Source organism: Mustela erminea, chromosome 3 (genome assembly GCF_009829155.1).
Source record: "Mustela erminea isolate mMusErm1 chromosome 3, mMusErm1.Pri, whole genome shotgun sequence".
NCBI lineage: Eukaryota > Metazoa > Chordata > Mammalia > Carnivora > Mustelidae > Mustela > Mustela erminea.
In genome coordinates this window covers 159,617,959-159,640,640 of record NC_045616.1, presented here as the reverse complement: position 1 = coordinate 159,640,640, position 22,682 = coordinate 159,617,959, and the positions used below count along the sequence as shown (strand labels likewise).

The 22,682-nt window shown below is 52.6% G+C and overlaps 1 protein-coding gene across 2 annotated transcripts in view; it reads right to left on the bottom strand.

Annotated features, from left to right (window-relative positions):
• Positions 1–107: 107 nt before the first annotated feature.
• Positions 108–22,682, bottom strand: part of NSUN2 (NOP2/Sun RNA methyltransferase 2) — a 29,689-nt gene continuing 7,114 nt past the window's right edge. For both annotated transcript variants that reach the window (XM_032337810.1, XM_032337809.1), the window contains exons 5-19: positions 19,576–19,647; positions 18,721–18,805; positions 17,160–17,352; positions 15,303–15,377; positions 14,128–14,258; positions 11,115–11,188; positions 10,412–10,542; positions 9,929–10,025; positions 7,020–7,204; positions 6,696–6,788; positions 5,838–5,973; positions 5,236–5,316; positions 4,920–5,058; positions 3,669–3,708; positions 108–1,035 (exon numbers count right to left, since the gene is read on the bottom strand). In XM_032337810.1, the coding sequence (XP_032193701.1) occupies positions 672–1,035; positions 3,669–3,708; positions 4,920–5,058; positions 5,236–5,316; positions 5,838–5,973; positions 6,696–6,788; positions 7,020–7,204; positions 9,929–10,025; positions 10,412–10,542; positions 11,115–11,188; positions 14,128–14,258; positions 15,303–15,377; positions 17,160–17,352; positions 18,721–18,805; positions 19,576–19,647 (1,896 nt within the window). In that variant the 3' untranslated portion in view covers positions 108–671. The remainder of the gene's footprint in view (positions 1,036–3,668; positions 3,709–4,919; positions 5,059–5,235; positions 5,317–5,837; positions 5,974–6,695; positions 6,789–7,019; positions 7,205–9,928; positions 10,026–10,411; positions 10,543–11,114; positions 11,189–14,127; positions 14,259–15,302; positions 15,378–17,159; positions 17,353–18,720; positions 18,806–19,575; positions 19,648–22,682) is intronic.

Genomic DNA, 22,682 nt, shown 5'->3' with positions numbered 1-22,682 from the left:
ACACGTCATCATTAATAATTTATTTCACTGTTCCAAGGATCCCAACCCCATTTAAAAACCAGAATCGCAAAGCACTCCATTCAATAAAAGGACACAAAACCTCACAGTATCACAAGACAACTTTTACTCTGAGAAAAAAGAGTTTATTTTACTTTTTGTTACAAAGGCACAGAAGCCATCTGAGACCTCAGATGCTAATCCACCGCGTGTTAATGTCGCACCACTAATGTGCAACTTCACACAACTGTTAACGTTCACGGGATGTCTTCCAATGGCCCACAGTGAGTTATAGATTCTCTCTATAAATAAGAATTAAAAGAAACACCAGACCACAGACCAATAAAGGCATAACAAAAGGAACCTGAACATTCCCGCAAGGGCAGTTTTGCTTCCTAAGAGTAAGACTAACGGCAACAGTGACCGGCTGGCCACAGACACAACGGACCCAGTTTTGCAAAAGAAACAGTAAAATGAGCAACTTCTAACAAAGCTAAAAAAATATATGAAAGCAGTACTGAGATCATTCACGACTCTTCCACCATTCCGTCCAACTCCAGCCTTCAATATCCTGTACTTTACAGGTCAGAAGTTCTGGGTCTGGCCTGGGACACCACAGAGGACCCCTGGGCTGCCCACACAGACAGTCCCGGGGCCTCCTCGCAGGGACCTCCTCACCGGGGCAGGGCGGCCTCCCTGGGGGCAGGGCCCGAGGGATCCGAGGCGGGGTCCGCGCTGGCGTCCTCACTGGTGTCCGCGCTGGCGTCCTCACTGGTGTCCGCGCTGGCGTCCTCGCTGGCACCTGCGCTGGTGGCCTGCTCCGCTCCGTGCTCGGCACTCACTTCATCCTCCGGCAGCCCAGAGCTGTCGGCGCTCTCCTGAGCCACGACAGTCCCTTCCTTCTTCTTTTCTGCCAACCCCTCCAGCCCCATCATCCTGAGATAATGAAGCCGTTCGTTCTTGGGCACAAAAGTCCGAATGGAGGCCTTTCCCCGCCATCCACATAACACAATGGGACACTGAAGGGTGTCTGGTTTCCTACAAAAAAGTGGTTGTGTGTGAATATCAAGTGCCCTCCTAGCCAATGAAGGATTAAAAAGGCGACCTTCCAAAAGCAGTATGCCCAGAGCACTGGGGGCCATCTCGCTCTGTGATCCTAGCGAGTTTCCTCAAATGAAGATTGGTTCCTGCATCAAGTCCTAAATATTCTCAACATGCTCATGTTGGCCAGTTTTTCTTTCTAAAAGCTCCTGATGGAATAACCCCCACATTCAGAGTTCATACACACTTTTCAGCGTGAGAATTTCCAAACACCTCCATCTTCTCCAAGGTGAAGACCCAGCTGAGAGGCCTCAGCTCTGCAGAGCCGTCCGGGAGCCAGACCGCCCACACTGTCCACACTCCGTGCTTCCGTGCCTTCCGACTGGGCGACCCCAACTCCTCTCGGTTACCCACCCACATGACAAGACAAGCCCTGGCACACAGTGCTCGCCCGTTTCCAGCATGCAGTGTTGCTGGGGCCCAAAGCACCCCTACCTCCCTGAGTCTGCTCAATCCTACCACACAGACATGCCCACCTGCTCACCAGCGACTTTAAGTCCCAGTCCCTTGGATGAGACGCCAGTTACCGTGTAACTCACATGCCCCTTCCCCAGGACCATGCAAATCATTGTTTCCCTTCAGGAGTGACTCCACTCTAGCATTCTGGCCCCTAGAGCCCCGTCCAATTAACTCTACGTCCCGTTCTATGCCACTCAATGCCAGGCATCAGGGTCACGGGCAGAGGAAGGAACTAACACAGGAGGGTACCCATCAGATTTAAAGAAAACATACCCAGCAAAAAAGAAGGGGTTGAACCAATGAGAGAAATAAACCATGACACAGAGGGGAACACCTCAGTACCTTTCCACAGTCCCTGGGTAAAGCCTGGATGGTACACTGAGAAGACACAATGACAGGAAAAGACAAGAGTCCCCACCACCCAACCCTTGCTGTCGCTCGATCTCAGGGCTCTGGCACCTGCCTGTGCCCGTGAGCGCCCGCTCACAGAACTAGGGACAGTGGAAAAGCACACGGTATCCAGACCTTCCAAACCCACTTCTGGGTCCCAATCTAAATGCTTCTGCGACACCACCCCTCATTCCCGGCAACCCACAGCGTGTTTTCCTTTTCTTGGGTTTTCCACGTGTACAGAAGCAGGCTGAGGGCTCCCCCACTTAGCCTCCTCTGACCCAGCCACTGGCCCAGGAAAGCCCCATTCGCTGTTGCCCCCACAGATGCCTGGCAGGCACAGTCCACACCAGCTCCCCCAGCTCAGATACTGGCCCGTCTCCCCGGCTCTTCTCTGCGTTCTCTCTCCTGCCTTGTCCCCCCTTAGCTGCTCCCATCTCGCAGATCTGGACCCCAATACTGGCAAGAGAGCCTACAAACCCTGGTTCCCATCTGCACCGCCCTCAGGAGCTCTGGCATCAAGCCCGTGGCTGACGCAGCACTGACACACTCAGGGACCCTGAAGATCCACACTGGGAATGACCTCCCCTCAATTCCCAACACTTCCGCAGAGCGGCCTGCCCGTCTCCTACGGTCTGGTGCTGCATTTTCAAATTCAGTATGTCGGTTCTCCCCCACTCTTCCCTTTACTGGAGGACACCAGCGCAGCTCAAACCCAGAAGCCGACCCGGAGCTCTCCTGCACGTCTGCACTCACAGCCCCCCGGTCTGCGTGACCTGCAAACGCAGCCCCGCAGGCCCCCACATGCACCTCTCACTCCAACACGCGGCCCCTGGCACCCGCCCCCCACCTCCCATGCCGCCCCCCTTGCTGCGCACCTCGCCTCCCACAAGCACACTCAGGGCCGCACCCAGGCTCCTGTCTCCACCGCAGCTGCAGGCCGTGCGGACCGTGCAGGGGGCTTGGGCCTGCCCTCCTCTGCCAGCTCTACCCAGGCTGCCTTCGAGCTCATTCCTTCCTCAGGCTGGTGCTTCTCTGCTTCCCTTTTGCCATTCGGAGTCTGGCCAACCACCACCTCGCACAGACCCGCCCACACCTCCACCTAAACTCTCCCCCAAATCCCTCTCCGGCCCTGTGCCCCATTTTCCTTCCTCCCCTTGGACGTGGTATTTTACTTTACAAAGAGGTGGTTGTGACACATGAGCCGTCCTAGGTGCAAACCCTGCCTCTGGCACTCCCTAGCTGGGGCACGCTGGGCATGCGGCCCGAGCTCTTTGCCCCGCTCTGGATAGCGCTGACCCTCGGCGCCTACTCTCCACTTGTGAGCACCACGGACGGCGGTCAGGCAGGAGGGAACCCCCACACCCCACTTTGGAACAACACTGCCCAACGCATGCATAATCGGGAACCCATACACCAGGGCTGAACCCACGGCAGACACAGAAAGCCTTGACCTCTCTCAACTGTTCAACTATTCCATTCATTCTGTTTAAGAGAGAAATCAGAACCAGATTTCTCAGCCACAGAGAAGTACTGCACATTCTATTACCTCAGTGAAAATACGTTTGGTCTGAGCTGAATGTCCTAGAAGAAAGTACTCTGGTGAAGATATACAGCTACATTCGTCCTAGAATTTCTACAACACTACTTTTAAGACAATGTTTGTCAAAGGCTCCCACGACCAACCCCAGCTCCCCCCCGGCCGGGGCGCCCACACTTACGCAGGGTCTGGCTCGTACTTCAGGACAATGCTCCCCTTGGCTGGAAGAGAAACAGACACGTGTTGGCAAAGCCTGCCGGTCATCGCTGCTGCTCACGTGTCCAGCATTGCAGAGAAAGCAGCAAATAATCTGCAGAGTCTCCATGGAGAAGAGCATTTTCTTTCTAAAAACAGAACCACCAGCGAGTGGGGCGGTCCCGGCCACGTGGCGGGACTGCGTGAGACCACTCGGGGGTGTCGCTGGAGCAGCTCAGAAAGTCTCTCCCAGCAGTGGGGAGAGGGGAATGAACTACTCGTTAATTCTCAAAATTGAAGATTAAAAAAAACAGTTGCTCCAACTTCCAGAAACAGCATGAAATACACATAAAAACTGACAAAAATTATACCACAATCATCTCAATGTGGGATTAAGACAAAGAAGAAGCCAAGTGCAAACTAATCTCCACTTTAAATGCAGCTCCTGCCTGAGCCACCAGGAGCCAGATCCCACCCAGCATGTTTTGTATCCTTCGGTTTCAGGATAAAATGTACAACCCTGTAATTGCAGTAACTTGATTTGTGCAGTTTTTGGACCAGCTGAGTCAGAAACGGTGAATAAAGTTATAAAAAATAAACAAGAATTTAAAAAAAACAAAATTAGAATTCTTGGTGAAATTACTTTCGTTCGTAGGTGAAAATATCACTAGAATAACTTGAAGTGGCAGTTTATAAAACGTGTAAACAAAAACGTGACCAAGGATCCATTTTGGGGGGCTGGCCAGGCTGCGGCAAGAACTGGCAACACTCGCATCCGGCTTCAACTCAGCTGATGAAACGCCAAATGAAGAGGACGCCTGCGTCAGTCAGCGTCCTGCACCTCGTGACGGGATGCAGACGAGCCCGAGCACCAGGACATGCCCTGCATCCCTGCAGGGACCTGCCCTGGCTGTCCCCTTGGCTGCAGGCACTCGAGGCTCCGGCTCACGGGACAGCCAGGGCTCAACACCTGCAGACACCTATAGGCTGGTGGGCAGCACAGCCCTCCACCGTGGTCTGGGGAGGGAGGGCAACCCGTGGGGTGCCTCTGTGCCTGGGAACACTCTGATGTGCCTTCTGTCTCCACAAGGCCCTCTGAAAGCTGACAAGGCTCAGCAGAAAGCAAGCCACGACATATTAAAATCTAAGACTGAGAGACTCTGAGAAGCCTGCACACCCACGTCTTCGTTGGCTTTACGAGGACAAGTCATGCCCCTATGCAAGTCCAACGGCTTACCCAAGTCCTTGGCTTGGCTGTAGGTCTCACTGCTAAGTTTTCTAAAAAATGGATTTTCCTGGGTTAATAGAATTTTGACATCTTCTATGGATACATTGATAATTCTTGAATTAATAAATGGATACAGCGTGTATATTCCCTGTGTGAATAAAGAGAGGCCACCATTATGAGTGAGAACCATCACCCACTGTCCCCGAGGCCTTGGCACACACCTCATCCAGCCCCCACCTCCCCGCGGGCACCAGCCCAGCTGCACGGCACCCACGCCCACGGATCCACCACCGGCTGCTGCTACCAAGTCCGTGTCCCAAATTACCTCCTGTGCCAACCGAAAAGCGCAATCAAACTCTTCACCGCTGTTATTCCGACACCACACTTTTATCCCCGTGTTTATAACCTGCACGTAAGACAATAAGAGGACACACACATATAAATAAAAGCTGAATACTCAATTAAAATAAGCCTTTCGGGGCGCCTGGGTGGCTCAGTGGGTTGAGCCTCTGCCTTCGGCTCAGGTCATGATCTCAGGGTCGTGGGATCGAGCCCCGCATCGGGCTCTCTGCTCAGCAGGGAGCCTGCTTCCCCCTCTCTCTCCGCCTGCCTCTCTGCCTACTTGTGATCCTTCTCTCTCTGTCAAATAAATAAATAAAATCTTAAAAAAAAAAAGCCTTTCTCACCAAGGAGGCAAGGCTGTGAGCCCCGCGGGAAGGGAAGTAAAAGAAAACGGAAAACTTTAGAAGTGTGACCAAAGCAGGGGTTCCCACAGCCTCACTGCTGCTCTCAGCTGAGGCTGGCCTAGCGCAGCCGAAAAGGACGAACGATCCACACGACAGGCATCCGACCAGGAGAGCCGAGGTACCCTGCCCGCTCCGAACACAGAGCCGGCACCGGGCCTGCCCGCGCCCCCGCCGCGCACACCTTCATCCGCTCGCTGTTGTTCACCAGCACGTTCCTCAGCTCCTTGGAGACCATGTAGAGCTGCCTCTTCTTCCCTTCCGTAGTCCTAGTCAACAAATTCCTCTTTGGGAATGAAGGATCCAACGCATAGAACTTCCTACGAACGAGACAGAGCTGTTTGTGAGTTTGGTTCAAACATGACAGGCACCCCCCCTCCCCCCCCCCCGCGGCGCGGACTCTCCCCGGACAGAGCTCGGCGTCTCATCTGAGGCTCAGGGCGCTCGCGCTCTGCCGCACACGCCCACCGTCCACACTTGATCGAGTTCCATGGGAACAACTGGAGTGGGAAACTTTACGGACAAGTATGCCTCCACTCTCTCACCTGTTACTCTGGTGACCTGACAACCCCCTGCCCACTGAGACAGGTAACGAGCCACAGGGCAGCACACGTGCCACCGTGGCAAGTGGATACTGAAACTTAACAAGCAGGAAGAAATAAGTTGGAGCCTGTTAACTTAAGCACCTTTTCCCTCTGCTCCAGCTGGGGAGCAGTTTCCAGCTGGGGTCCCCAACCTCCCACCGAGACCCACTCTCCAAGTCCCACACAGGACCTGGGCAGGTGGCTGTGGCCATGGGTCTACAAGCTCCACCGGGAAATGACATTCGGGGGCCACCGTCGAGCCCCCCATCACTACCCCAACCCAACCCCGAGCACCTTACAGACTCCGGCAGCTCACCATACACTCCAAAGTGTCACCCAGCTCTACCAAGCTATTACGAACGGAAAACAGATGCTACACACAACTAAATAACTACACACGGCCAAATGCAACCAGGTACCCAAACTTTAACAATTCAGTATGATGAATTAATCCTTACTGGATAGGTGGAAATAATGGATCATCTTCAGGAATAAATACAAACGGATCTTCTTTAAATCCAAACAACTTCATTTTCTTAGACGGAGGAGGACTGAGGAGAGAATCAGGACGAGAAACACGCACTGTAATCGGTCCTAAGGCAACAAGCCACCAGCACACTCCCCCTGCTGCCAGCCCTCCTGCTCAGCCCCCCCGCGGCCCATGCTCTCCACACGCATCCGACCCCGCCACACACAGAGGCACCCGCCTGCTGCAGGACGTCCCCGTTCCTGCAAGCTAAGGGGCTGGAAGACACAAGGGAGCACAGAGCCCCTTCTCTTACCCGCACACTCCGTCCTTCCTACTGCCGCTGCTCTCTACGCTCTCAGATCTTTCTGTGACGTCTGTGTCATCCATCCCACTGGCAGGTTTACTCTCTGGCGCAGCGGGGTCCACAGCTGCTCCTTCCGCGGGGTGTGCAGTGCTGGACCGCACAGGCTCTCTGGGCTCCACTGGCTCACCCTGGATCTGCAACAGGGGACAAGTGCGTCTACACTCCAAGCACAACCCACTTCACACTGCTGCAAAAAAATGAACACTCACTACACAAAACCCATCCTATTTCTCTATGGCATTTCACACATCGATGCTACAGAATGTTCTGGAAATATCTTACGTCTATTTGCTGTTATGTGCAGAAGTCGTCGGCACGGTTTCTACCTTTCTTCCATAAATAGCACATGAGGCCATTTCCCAGTACAGGCCGAGGACACAGCCGGTTCAGATCCACTCAGAGCCGTGAGCGCGCACTTGCCCTGCGTGGCAGCAGGCGGGGCTGGCACATGGGTGTGCTTAACTGCAGCCTGCGATGGCCCATGCCGCCACCCGGGTACAGGCCCCCAGGAACGGGAAGCAGGCATGGCGCACCCCAGGGAACACAGGGAACCAACTTTGGAACCGGGGCCATACGATCGCTCCAGCTGGCAGAGAGCGCCAAACGGCTGACTTACTGAAACTGCTTCAGATGCACTTTATACAAGATATTATACAAAAACTTATTTAAAAAACGACATGTCCTAACAAGTCACAGGGTTGGTGCAATTAGGACACTTGGGCAAGAACAGTGAAACACGCTCCCCAAGGTCACAAAGCCCAAAGGCAGACGAGCTGCTGGGACCCCACACTATGCAACACTGCCTCCCAGAAAATACCTTTTATTTTAAGGGAAAATACAAAACAATAACCCAATCACCCTGCCCACCCCCTCAGATCCTAGAGATGCTACTCCCGGTTCCTCCCAGTGCAGCTCCAGTGCAAACCCCCCCAACCCCGGCGCCCTCTGGGCCAGCTCTGCGCCTGCGGGCCCCCTCACTTCTACATGGGGACACACGCCTCAGTCAGCCGTGCAGCCCAGGAGCACGGAGCCGTGCCCGCCTGCAGAGCAGGCGACCCACACCCAGACCCTCCGTGGGAGGAACGAGGAGCCGGAGCAGCAACAGGAAAGGCGAGGCTGATCATCATGGAAAAAGCATGTGACAGCAAGCCCTTCTCCATAGCCACACGCGCACCAAAGCAGGGAGCGGGCGGCCTCTGGGAACAGCGGACGCTCGTCCTTGCAGGCGGTCCCGCGACAGACAGGTCCGCGCAGCCTATGGTGCGCACACACAATCGGCTCGACCCCCGTGCCACGTGGTGCTGGAGCAACGCCCAGGGGGAGCTTTTTCACCACCGCCACAGGACCAGCGCAAGAAGAGTGATCTCGGCTGTGCCCTCACGTGGCTTCAAACACTCAGTGTGAGACACAGAAGATGACTTACTAGCAACTTGCACGAAGACCACACAGTAAACTTTTATGTATATTGGGACAAACCAGTTATTGAAATGAATTTCGCTTGTTCCCTTGTGCTTTTTTTCATTTTTACTTTTTAAAGATTTATTTATCTCAGACAGTGGTAACACGTGAGCACGGAGCGGTAGGGAGAGGCAGAAGAAGCAGGCTCCCTGCTGAGCAGGGAGCTCGGCGTGGGGCTCCATCCCACGACCCTGGGATCATGACCTGAGCCGAAGGCAGACGCTTAACCATCTGAGCCACCCAGACGCCCCCTGTGTGCACTTTCAAAAAGTGACCACGGCAGTGACACACGGAGCTGACACATGTCAGTGACAGTGCTGCTTGGAGCTCCCGACCCAGGAGTCCGGGGCCAAGGAGCAGCCAAACGCCAAACGACCACGCACAGTGGAACCCTCTCCAGCCTCCCACAACCAGCACGGTGCCTGTGCGGACGTGCCGGGTCCACTCCTGGGCCGCTGTGAGGCCGGACACGGACACGTTCATGTGGGTTGGCCGGATCCCAGGAACACTTTCCTTTCTGCCTCTCCAAAGTCTAAGCATTCTTTGTGCTCCTTTGTAAGCGTTCATCTGAAAGAAGTACTGACCTTCAGACTGTGATCCCAGCCATGTTCTGACATTATGGAAAGGCTGAGGTACGAACTAGAGAAATAAATGTCCTGCTGATAACGAGGAGGCTGGCAGACATTACATGGGAAGGCTCAAAGGCTGCCCTCCTACCTACCCTCCCTGCTCCAGGGCCTCCTACAACAACCCATCAGGATGGCTCGGGTCTTCTCTGCCTCCTTTTCGGCCAGGCCTGGACAAAGTGCCTGTCACTATCCCTCACGGCCAAAGGGAAGACAGGCTGGCCTGAGGCTGGCTCAAGTGAGCCCCAGGGCACAGAGCACAGAAGCCAGCATGGGGGCTCTGACTCTGGGCCACAGGGCCGTCATTATGTCTTTTCAATTTTTATTAAAGAACTGGACTTGAGATGCAGAAGGAAAGTGATCCCCCAAGTCTGCCTTTTTCATGGATCTATCCCTTTTTTTTTTCTTTTAAAGATTTTACTTATTTGAGAGAGAGAGAGAGCATGAAAGGGGCGAGGGGCAGAGGGAGAAGCCTGCTCCCTGCTGAGCAGAGGGCCTGATGCAGGACTTGATCCCGGGACTCCAGGATCATGACCTGAGCCGAAGGCAGTTGCTTAACCAACTGAGCCACCCAGGTGCCCTGGATCCATCCCTTTAAGACACTGCTGCTTTTTGGAAAACTCAAAATTTAAATGAATCCCTGCCCCCACCACACACGCTCATGCTCAGCTGCTGTCCACCCCTCAAAAACGGTTCCGCCAACTTCTGCCAGTGTCTGCCTCGAACGCACAGAAAGCTTATGTGATATGCCTCATTATTTCAGAAGATGCTCACCTTTGGAGGACGTTTATTCCACGGCATTGAAGACTTCTTCACTAACACTGCCACAAAGAACCCTCCGGTATTCTGATGATGTGGTAATATCCTAAGACTGAGGAAAAAAGAAAAACAAACCCGCAATGCACACGTTTTAACTGATTCAAAATACATCCTTTTAGTATTAAGACAAAAACTGGCAAGACGACCTATGACAGAGACATCCTGTCTTCTGGTCAGTACTCAGGGAGCCCTCACGGGACGGCCGGCGCATGCTGTGCACACAGTTAAGGGAGCACGCGAAGTTCAAACGTTTAGATCCTCCCCACCTGCCGTATTTACGAACACTCAGTGCCAGCAGCGAACAGGAAACGTGAACTTCTTTCTTTCTGGCAAGTTCGCACACCTGAAGTCGGCCACACCCACCGCCCAGGCCTTGCAGGAATGCTGGAAAGCCCCTCCCCCCGCCTTCCCAAACCTCTTCGAGCCCCACAGACTCACCAACGCTCGAGGTGCATCGCCTGTAACTTCTCTGGGTCCTTTGGTGGGAACATGGTGGGCCGGATCTGGGTGTGTCTGCTGTGAGGCACCTCTTCCCACTCCGAAAACCACTGTCCGTCTTTCGTCATGACCTGGAAGAGGAGAGGGCAGAACTCCACATCACCACACTCTCGAAGAAGAAAATCCCAGGTAAAGGCTCTCAGATGTGGTAAACGCCAACTCTCACTGCTCTCCAAAGCTGAGACTGTGTGGGGAGCGAGAAGTGAGAGGATCCCGCATTCTAACAAACCAAGCAGTCATTTTGTAAAAGAGCATTTTCCATATAGGATTTTTTTTAAAAAGTCTCAGGTTTTTGCTGGTTTAAAACTGAAAAGTATATTTTTCATATTGGAAATGAAACTCGAATCCCAGCCAGTAATAAAAAAAACAGCACAGCTATACTTGTAAGGATGAAAATACACAAAGCTAATTTCTAATTGCAAAATAAAGGCAGGGAAGCTTTCCTACACCAGAGAAAAATATCTGTGGAATCGTACCATTTGTCATTCAACAGAATTCTGAAATTAAGCCAAACGGACGGCACAACCAGCAGTAGGATTTACTGACGTTACCCCAAAGCGGGTGCTTTAAAATGTTCACGACTCGGACAAGCCTGGCCAGCTGTTCCCGCTCTTAGGAGCCGGAGTCCTCCCAGAAAGATTACCTTCCAATGTGCAATTCCAGGCATCCATTTCAGTCCCGGCAACTCAGAAGACACATCAGCAAGCTCCAAAGCACCTACGGACCAAAAAAAAAAAAAGTCCACAGTTTGTCCAATGCAGAATTCCAGATGCAGAAGCTCATACACCACATAGCTTGATTTCTACTAAATCCCAGAGAGAGCAATTCCTACAATAGAAAGCGGACCCTGGTTCCTGCGGCAGGGACGGAACAGGCCAGAGCACACACAGCTGCTTCGTGGGGGGTCAAAAACGGTCTACGCCGGGGCCGGTGGGGGGGGCGGGACGGCTGTGCACAGATACTCCATAAAGGTCACTAGTCATACCCTTGAAACAAGTGACACTGTGGCACGTGAGTTATTGCCAGTGAAGCCACAGAGCCACATAGCAGCTGTGGAGTCCCACGGCCTGCGGCATACCCGACATGAGCCCCGGGGCAGTGGCACACGCACCCCCACCGCCGCCCCCGCCCCCCACCCCGTGAACACATCACAAGGCCAGGAGGATCCGAGTGTTCCACCCACTCCTGGCTTCTAGATACACACCAGTTAGAGGACGTGGGTCTTCATGCTTTCCCATCTAGTAAACAGCCAAACAGTAACATTTATAGTGAACTGAAAATCTGTAAACCTTCTGTTCCAGGTTCAAGTTAAGTTGAACAGGACAGGACAACAGTCCAGCTTTAAATACACGCATCCACCGTAACAACATCATGAGAGGCTACAAGATGGGGCCACAGTGGGACCCTCCACACACGCCTCCAGCCGCAGATCAGAGACTGGACAGCCTCACGGAAGAGGAAAATACAACAAAGCCCCACGGAAGCTACCAGACGCCCAGACAAGTATAAAAACAACGCAAGAGAGCCCTCAAGGCAGAAGCGTCCTCCTAAGAAATCTTTGACAAAAGCATCGTGCGGACTTGCACTACTCTACCTGAACTGTCTTCCTTCTAAAAGCAAACACTAATAGCGCAGGTTTGCAGAAGCTGGCTTTGTCCTGCACCCCCCGCCCAGGCAGGGCTCAGCAGTGACGGACTCCCCACCAGCGTGGGGGTCAGGAGATGCAACGCTGGCCCAGCGTGTGCAGACCGAATGCTCATCAGCCGCCTTGCCTGCAGCCAGGTCTGAGCTCCTTCAGGCAGGGACCTCGCTGCTCCCAGAGCCTCAGTCACCGTCAAGTGCAAGGTTTAGCAAAGGACTACTCTGCCATGAAGCCCTGCTGACATGTGAAGCCTCTGAGAGACAAAGATGGAGACCTGTGGCCTGATGGCTGTCACAGCAAACCCAGAGTAGAACCCCACCAGCCCAGTAAGAAAATGATGCACCTGCGGTTTCAGTCACCTCTCAATGCCATCCGCCTTCTCCTCACATGCCTCTGAAATGAAGTCCCACCACAAACACAGAGACTATGACCCTGCAAAGAACACCATTTAGAAATCACACCTTTACACAGGCCAACTTAAGCATAGCCAAACAAAATAAACACAAAGTACTCAATTCCGATCTCAAGGACTCCGAGAGTGAGAACAACTAGAGAGCAAACTACACAGCACAGGTCAGTCAGCACTGCAAAGGAGGTAACTGGAAGCTGGAACAGCTGGGGACACTGGTCTCGGTGTTTACGGTCCAGCTTCCTTCATACACACGTGTGTAGCGAATGTGGAAACATTCTACTCTGGAATCCTAGTTTGAAATCCATCATTATTGGTTTTAAGGAGAGTGTGATGGGAAAAGTTAACATGTCAGTGAAAATTTATGTAAGAAGAAATAATTTACATCAAACCATTATGGAAACAGTCATTGAAAAACATTTCATACCATCTGTCCAGTTTCCCGGACGAAACCATGTGCTAGGACGTCCCACCCATTAGGACGGTTACTCTCAAGAAAGCAGAAGGTAACAAGGGTCCTGCTGGCAAGGACAAGAAGAAGTGGGAACCCCTGGGTTCTGGCAATGTAAAATGGGGGAACCTCAAAGATAAAACAGAATTATCGTATCACTGACAATTCCACAAGATATACACCCCAAAACCTGAAAGCAGGGTCCTCAAGAGCTACCTGTGCAGCCACAGTCATTGCAGCACGGGTCACAAGAACTAAAACGGGGAACACCTCAAGTGTCCACGGAGAGAAGAGTGGGTAGACAGAATGTGGCACATGCGCACAGCCGGCGTTTTCAGCCCTTAGGGCTGGAGGAAGGAGACCCTGAACCCCGTGACAACACGGAGGAAACGTCAGGACAGGATGCTGGAATAAGCCAGTCAACAAAAAGACACCAGCGCTCTGATTCCACCAGTAGGGTCCCGAGAGTGATCAAACTCCAGAGACAGCAAAGAGGACAATGGGGGAGCCCCTGGGTGGCTCAGTGGGTGAAGCCTCTGCCTTCGGCTCAGGTCATGATCTCAGGGTCCTGGGATCGAGCCCCGCATCCGGCTCTCCGCTCAACAGGGAGCCTGCTTCCTCCTCTCTCTCTGCCTGCCTCTCTGTCTACTTGTGATCTCTCTGTGTGTCAAATAAACAAAATCTTAAAAAATAAGTAATAAATTAATTTAAAAAAAGAAAAAGAGGACAATGGGGTGGGAAAACGGGGAGTTGTGATGGGTCCACAATTTCAGCTGGGCAAGATAAAGCACTCGAGATTGGCTACACGACAAGTGAGTGTTCTCAACACTCCCAAAATGCACATTTGAGAATAGTTAAAACAACGGTAAACTTCAAGTTACAAGTGTTTTATAACTAAGATTTTTTTCAAAAAACCACTGTGATAAGGACTAACCGAATCTTTCAAACCTAAGAGATACCAAGGAGGCAATCCCTGTAATTCATCGACTAGGAGAAACCCGCTGTACAAGCACGCTGTAAGCAAGAGCAGCTCACTTCAGGGCTCACGGGCTAATCACACTAGCAAGTGCCCAGGAAAGGTCTACGTGCATATACACTGCAGCAGTAAACGACGTGTTTACGAATCTCATACTTGAGGTGTCCCACACGCTTACCTTCACTTTTTTCCAGCAAAGAGGCTATGACAGCTTCGTCCTCAATGGGGTTGAGGGAACACGTGGAATACACCATCCTACCGCCTTCCACCAGCTGCTCAGCACCCCGCGTCGCGATCCGCAGCTGTAAGCTAAGGGTCAGACACTTGGTCACCCCAAAACTAAACACACCCAAGCAGCACACACCACCCGTTCCGCCACGCTTACTGCAAGCTCTTACAACATGCTTACAATAAGATACAAAATCAACAACTCCCACAAAAACAACTCCTTAAGGTCTTCAGTGATGTTACAAAAAAGCCATACGAGGTGTCTCCTATCGACCAAAACAACGTCGATGTAAACAACACATTTACTGTTCTACGTCCTTCCCAACAAGCCGGCAAGCAAAGCACAAAATGGGTTAGTGACTGAAGTCAACGTATTATGTAAGTCTCACCATGAAAAAGCCCCCACACCTGTACACATATTTGACTTTTCATTCTATAAACAACTTAGGTCCCTTCGTACATTCTAATCCTAGTATCTAACTCACAAACAGTTAAAAAGTATCTAACGGAAAAACAAAATCTGCCGCTGCAGTTGTTTATGGTGAATATTCATGAGTACAGTATAGACCACCCACAATTCTGTAAGAAAGAATGCATAACACTAATGTCAAGTGAAAAAATCCACAGCTGTGTACACCACACACTCGAGTCTGGTGTGCTACCGTCCCAATGCACAGAAACCTACCCACGGCACCCCAGACATTACAGAAGTTAACTGATTTACGAGATCTTCTTTTTCTTCTACTTCTAAGAATTTTCCAAATTGTCTTTAACCACAGTATTTGAGATCAAAATGTTAAGCAAAGTAAGTCAACATGAAAGAACAGAAAACAAGAGAAGAAAGAGGAGTAAGAGAGTAAAAGGTTAAGTGGTCATTCCATGGAAAACAGACATCCTGAAATGTTATAGGAAACTGTCATAAAAAGACATTTTTAATTAACATGTACCTGAAATGTACACAGTGTTCAGTTTACCACTCTGAAGAGTTCTAAAAACAACTCCTTCTGATACATATGCAACCTCTCTCCACTGTGACCATTAACAAACCCGGCTCCAATGCTGTCCCCAAATGCAGCGCCCTCCCCTGCTCCACGTGGGACAGCCTGCCAGACCAGCCCGACTTACCCATGCAGCTGCAAGCTATTCAACGTTGTCCACTTCTTCCAGACATCAATGTTCTTTCTCATAGTGCCATCTCCACTAGAAAGTAAGGTATTTCAGAACTTAAAAACTCCGTCCAGGTAGACCGATGAGAGTTAACAATGATGTCATACACAAGCTAATTACAAAGTGGGTATTTTTATTACTATAAACGCTAATTAGGACACCATCTAAATCCTCACAAACTACCATCAACTTTCTATTTCTGCTCTGGGGACACTAATGACATTAAACTTTTAAATTGTACTTAAATTTTCAATTAGATAAAGAAATAACAACTCTAACAGATAATCTCATTCAAGAATTACAGAGGTATCAACTTGCTTCCAGTTGAGAGAAAAACCAGCAAAACTAATTTTCAGACCTAGGACACAGAAACGTGAAGACATTTGGATCCTGTTACTTAACAACTTGGTTAATCAACAACAGTGGCATTTTAATCAGATTTACGCGAATAATGATAAACTTACACTCATAAGGGATTTTCCACAGCATATTCAATTAAGCCAATTTAACTTCTTTATCAAGATTTTTCTATGCATCAGTTAAACACTTGATTTTCTACTTTCACTTAATGGAAATTATTTCCATGTAAATTTTATAATACGGACTTGACCGATTCATCTTTCTGTCCACGTCTGACTTTAACCACCCATTTTTTTCGGAGGTAATTCCTGGATCTGCTGGCTTTCTATAGCATTTAATCTCCCTGGGTGGTCTAGTTAACTGTCTTGAGGGGAAGCGGCTGCAGGAGGAAAATGCCCTATGAGATACAACGGCTTCCAATGACATCCCGTGCTGGTACAGTGGTGGCTTAGAATTCTACCATAATGGTTAGGATATCCTCAGCTTACAGCTCCGTGCTCAGAAGTTTCCTGCATTCTCCAAGATGACACGAGAAGTTACAGGTTTCTGGTCAAAGGAGCACAGGAATGGGAAAACATGTGATCTAAAGGAGAACCAGACAACAGTGGCTCATGACCCATTTTAAGCTTTATTTCACAGGGCGTTCCTGCAGGAATTTTAAAGCGCCATCCCATTCATACTAACGACTTACAGCTCTCACACTGAGTTTAAACGCGATGGAGTGTGGTACTGGATGTCTCACGTTAAGCACTTCATTCTGTGCTGAGTTTTATGGTGATTTCTACACTTCGAGCTCGAAAAATCCTTGTGCTCGCTAGGTGACCATGGCCTACGTCACTGTCTCTGGGAACTTAGTGAGGTCTTAAGTTTTCTCCTTTTCTTTTTAAAAAAACTCAAGTTACTCAGTTAATCCATAAAATTCTCTTACAGGTATACATACACACGTAAAGCTGGAAGAAATGTATGTGTACAAATACAGGCACAGTGAGTTTCTCAAAGGTCTGAACTCCTGAACTGCACTATGCTGAGGAACAGAGACTCCTCCTGAAAACCCAGTGTGCTTCCCCACCACTCCATAATGAGGTGGAATCAGGAATGCGGGCGCTTGGCAGGAACCGTCATTCCCAACGATCACTCCTCCTAGAATGACTACAGTCAAGAGCTTATGACACTACCACCCTCCCAGTGATCTCCTTGACCCTCGGGAAGTCTACAGAACCATCCCACCCTATGTCTCTTCGTGCCGTACCCTCATTCTGCTGTACTCGGTGGCATTAAAGTTCTGAGCGTCTGTCTCCCAATTTAAGGTCACAGAGTCTATGTCTTGACACCAGCTGCCGCAAGAACGATGCGTACAGCTCCGTGGGTATTTGCATACCAATTCACATCAGCCTACATTTGATCTGACTTCCTTAGATGACTGTAGGCTTTTTGGTCTCCAAATGACATAAATACCTGCAGGGGACATCACATAAGATGCGATCGTAGAAGAGAATCTCCTTCCTCCCGTCCACATCTATTTTGAGTCTAGGTATGCTGGACGCATCGTGGTTGACCACCATGATGCAGGGGCTGCTCAGCCTTTTGGCCTGATGAACGAGCAGATAGCAACGCTTGTTGTCCACATCATTCGCGATGACGAACCCCTCTGAGAACATAAAATTATATCATCAGGTGAAACACAGCAAAAGCAGAATAATTTTCTGAAATACGTAAGCTCCTGGTTGGCAGGTGAGAAGCAGGAATCCACCAAACTTAAGACCCAAGCATCAGATTAGCCAGAATAAGCTGAGTAGTCCAAAAAGACGGCTCAGCACAGATTTTTATGATCACATAAAATTCTAAAACTACAAGACTTATTTTTTCAATAACTGAATTATTCACTTTGTAACAATTACTATGCCAAAAACATCTAGTAACAAAATGGAGACTGGGGGGGTGGGGGGGGAGAAAGGGGTAGAAAACAACAGCATCCCCTGACAAGTGTTTAAACTACAGCCCATGTAGGCTGGGCCTCCATTCTCGACTCTGAATCGCGTTTCTGGGGTGGGGCCCAGGCTCCTTCTGAAGGCCGCCTGGAAGATTCTGGTCTCACCTCTGGCTAAGACCTGGGTGCTGCCCCTTCTCACTTCTGGTTCTAGCACCAGCAAAAAGGATCACATGGCCTAAAAACATTTTACAATCAAGATTGCTCTTAAAAAAACATGAAATGCAAAACCATGAAAATAAAGAGGCTCTTTACCACTGATTTGGGAAAAATAATTAAAAATAGAAAATAATAAAGAAGGCTTTTAAAGAAAATTATTTGTCACCCCAAAAAAAAAAATACCCCAAAACCCAACTTAGAACTAAGCTACCAGCATGCCCATCAGAACAGAAGGAGAGCAGGTGGCTTGAACGGAGGAACGGGGAACAGACGCAGGTAAAACATTCAAAGAGTAAGACCACCACAGACAGGCATTTTCAGAGAACCCCCAGAAAGGAGCACCGGCGACACTTGGATCGCTGCCATGGTCTGAGCCCTCTGCAAGCTCAGAACACCCGTAAGCCCCGGACTGGTGCCCATTTCATAGGTGACGCCAATACTGCCGCCCACCGCGGCGGGATGTGAAGCCGGCGGACCTGCCAGCAGCTCTTCAGGACGCTCTACTGCCTCTCGCGTGGGCTGCGAGTCACCACGGAAGCAAACAACACAGAAACCCAGCCTGACGAGGATACTACTGAAGACGCCAACAGAAGTCTACGTACTCTGGCTTAATAAACACCACCTGCTTTCACAGAAGACCCGCGGAATTCTAAAATGAAGCCACCCTCCCGCCGCGACGTACAAACACCCTGGTTTGGGAACTAGTCACAGTGGCGTGCTAAATGCCCAGTCCTACTCCTAGGGACAGAAACCCAAGCTCTTGTCGCAGAAGGCTTCAAGACCCAACCCACGGGCAGCGGGACCACCTCTTCGCCATGTGCACCCAGCCCAGCGGCATTCTGGCCTTCCCCAGCGCAGGGCAACGCATACCTGGGAAAGGGACATTCATGTCGGCGTGTAACATTTCAATTAATTGTGTGGTCTTTGATCCAGGCGCTGCACACATATCTAAGATCTATTAAAAAGCAAGAAATGTTTGATGTTTTAAGAAATCAAACATCTGACACTTAATTTAAAACAATTTTAGGAGTCATCCTAGTATTCTGTTCTGCACACTTAAACACCTCTTTACAGAAGGAATCTGCGCCGTGATAGATTGAACTTCTGGGAGCCCAGGAGGAAATGCTCCACAAGACAGACTGACCCAGAGGCCAGGGGAAGCCCTCAGTTCCGGGGAGATCGAGCAAGGACACTGCCAGCAGCAGCACCATAAGCAGCCCCCTCCCGGGCCTCGAACGGCCACTTGCTGGCCCCGAACCCTGAGTAGCTGCGTCTAGTCTTTTGCCTCCTTTCCCTCATCTGGAAAAACAGGGACAGGGACAGCATCTGCCCTCACGGGCTTGTGTGGATAACCACATGCATTAGCGCGCGAGACGAGCACAAAGCGGTGCTCGGCGTGGGACAAGCTCTCAGGACGAGCTCGGGGTGATTTTCCACCTATGTGAGCCAGTCCAGACCACGGAGGACAGTCTGTGCAGTAAACACATCAGTGAGCAAACGAGAAGAAGAGACCCAGTTACAGGCTGTAAAACTTAAATAAGATGAAAATGTAAAAAACAGAACCTAAAATAAAACAGCATTCGCAAAAATAAATGAAGTAATACTTAAAAAAAAGCCTTCTTTACCAAAGGCATGAAAAAAAAACACCCCACACACAAAACCCTAAGAAAAGTATTAAGAAAAGGTGTCAAGGAGCGAAGCCACTCCCAGTTTCACACACAGTACCTTATGGTGCGGGTGAGCGTTGAGTAACAGCGGAGGAATCATGCTCACGGCTTCTTGACGACTGATATTTCCCTTAGAAGGCAAAATTTAAAAAATCAGGAACAATATTTAAAAAGGCAGAAGTGTTCAATACTGGGCATTCTTTCACCGGCAACGGAGAAAGACCACATAACCCTGACCCAAGACCCTGTTACCACCACGGCGCAAGAGCTCGGGCACCAGGACGGGCTGGTACACTAGCGGGTCCACGGCTGCCGCCTAGAAGGCTAAGGAAGAACGGCCGTTGCCGGCGAAACTCCCGGTCAGCCGTGAGGAAGGCAGGCACAACCCGGGGTGTTCCGGAAGAGAGGGCGGTGCGAGCTCAGGCCGCGCGCCGCGGCCGGACACAGCGCGGAAGCGGGAGCAGCGGCTCTCGGAGGCGGACTCGGCCCCCGCGACGGCCCGAGCACGGGGCAGAAGGCCGCGGCCCGCCAGGCCTCGCCGCTCGGCCGGACTGAAACTTCCGTTTCTGTCCTCGTCTGTCCGTACGAGAGCCCAGGCCTGCGGCCTCCTCCCGAGACGTGCCCGTCGCCGGACGCACACCCCGGCCGGGCTCCCCCGTGTCCGCAGCCAGCAGCGCTCGGGCTCCGCCAACGCGCCCGCCGCACACACGGCGCCCGGACCGGGTCCAGCGCGCGCCCCACCGCGGCTCCGGCTCCGCAGCCGGAAGACCGCACGCCTGAGAAAGAAGCTCTCGGCAGGGGGAGAGCGAGAGGCCGCCAGCCGCGGGGGCGCTTCTCGTCTGAACCCGACTGGCCGCAGCCACCACTCCGCGCAGACCTGCGCCGGCAGGAACCAGACGGAGCCTCCGGCGAGCCGGCGCATGCGCAGCTCACCGGCTCCAGCGGCAGGAGTCCGTGGAGACCGGCTGAGGAGACCGGCTGAGGAGACCGGCTGAGGAGACCGGCTGTGGAGACCGGCTGAGGAGACCGGCTGAGGAGACCGGCTGAGGACACCGGCTGTGGAGACCGGCTGAGGAGACCGGCTGTGGAGACCGGCTGAGGAGACCGGCTGAGGAGACCGGCTGTGGAGACCGGCTGAGGAGACCGGCTGTGGAGACCGGCTGAGGAGACCGGCTGAGGAGACCGGCTGTGGAGACCGGCTGAGGAGACCCGCTGAGGAGACCGGCTGTGGAGACCGGCTGAGGAGACCGGCTGTGGAGACCGGCTGAGGAGACCGGCTGTGGAGACCGGCTGAGGAGACCGGCTGAGGAGACCGGCTGTGGAGACCGGCTGAGGAGACCCGCTGAGGAGACCGGCTGTGGAGACCGGCTGAGGAGACCGGCTGTGGAGACGGGCTGAGGAGACCGGCTGTGGAGACCGGCTGTGGAGACCGGCTGTGGAGACCGGCTGAGGAGACCGGCTGTGGAGACCGGCTGAGGAGACCGGCTGTGGAGACCGGCTGAGGAGACCGGCTGAGGAGACCGGCTGTGGAGACCGGCTGAGGAGACCGGCTGTGGAGACCGGCTGTGGAGACCGGCTGAGGAGACCGGCTGAGGAGACCGGCTGAGGAGACCGGCTGTGGAGACCGGCTGAGGAGACCGGCTGTGGAGACCGGCTGTGGAGACCGGCTGAGGAGACCGGCTGAGGAGACCGGCTGTGGAGACCGGCTGAGGAGACCGGCTGAGGAGACCGGCTGTGGAGACCGGCTGAGGAGACCGGCTGTGGAGACGGGCTGAGGAGACCGGCTGAGGAGACCGGCTGAGGAGACCGGCTGTGGAGACCGGCTGTGGAGACCGGCTGTGGAGACCGGCTGTGGAGACCGGCTGTGGAGACTGGCTGAATCCGCAGCCGCTCCCCACGCACAGGGCCCGAGCTCCAGGTTACACGGATCGTCCCGAAAAGCCCCCCTCCCGCAATCACCCAAGTGTTTGATCAAAGCGTCCGAGCTGCTCGGGGCCGGGGGTCCCTGACCAGACAAGCGGGCGACAGTCGCTTCCTTCACACGCACGTGCCGGAGGGGCCTCGCGGCCGACACCCCGCTTCCTGCACCCCGCACAGCACCTCCCCTGCCGACGCCCATCGCAAACACGCAGGAGGCCCCACAGCGCGGGCCACCGACGCTCACCGCCGCGCTGCTCCACCGAAACCCGCTCCCGGCCGCGCAGCACCGCGGGACTCGCTCCCCGCAGACCCGCTGCTCTGCTGAAGGTCAAACCTCCACCGCTCTCACCCCCCTCCCCGCCCTCCGGCCGGCCCGAGAGCGGCGCATGCGGCGCACGGGAGCCCTTCTCGTCCTGACGCCCAGACAGTGAGCAGTGGGGCAGCAGCCGGCTCCGCCTCTCCCCTGCGGGGGGGGGGGGGGGGGGGGGAGCCGGCCTGGAGGAGGCCATTTACCGGGTCACCTAAAGGGACAGACGCCCCCACGGCAGGAGAGAACAGGGCAGGGGCAGGGCTGAGGGCCTGGAGGGGAGCCGGCCGGGAGCCCAGGATGACAAGACGCGACGGCCATCTGGGCAAACACAAAGGTTTCCTTGGCGAGAAAAGGAGACTCGAGAACAGGAAAGGGGAACGCAGATTTTAAATCCGAGTGACAATTCGAAAAAAACACAAAAAGTTCACCAGTGAAATCTGTGGGCACCGGGTTTCACCGAGTGAAGCAGGAGGGAACTGCGGTGAGAGACGGTGCCAGGCGAAAACTAAGCTGCTCAGGGACGGAACCGAACTGGGGAACTCGGGATGGCGAAGAGACAGGGTGAAGACACAGGGTCGTGCAGAACCAAAGCTGTCAGACTCAGGTTTTGCTATTTTTGTGTGGCAAAGGTGGACTAGAAGGAGCCCAGAAAAAAACAGGCTGAAGCACGAGAAGGCGGGAGTCGCCGCGCGACGTCTCATTGCGCAGTGCGTGGCTCTCCCAGCGCCCTGGCCAGCCAGACCCAGGAAGGGCAAGGAAATGACACATCCAGGGGACAACTGTGGCTGAGATCCTCCCCGAATTCCACACCTGGACGGTACGTGCCAAAGAAGAGGGCAGCTGTGGGAGTCCTCAGAAATTAAAGGGGATAGATACACTTCTCCGTATGCCGTCCCTACTGGGTCGCTGACGGGTGTGGACAAAATACAACTAAG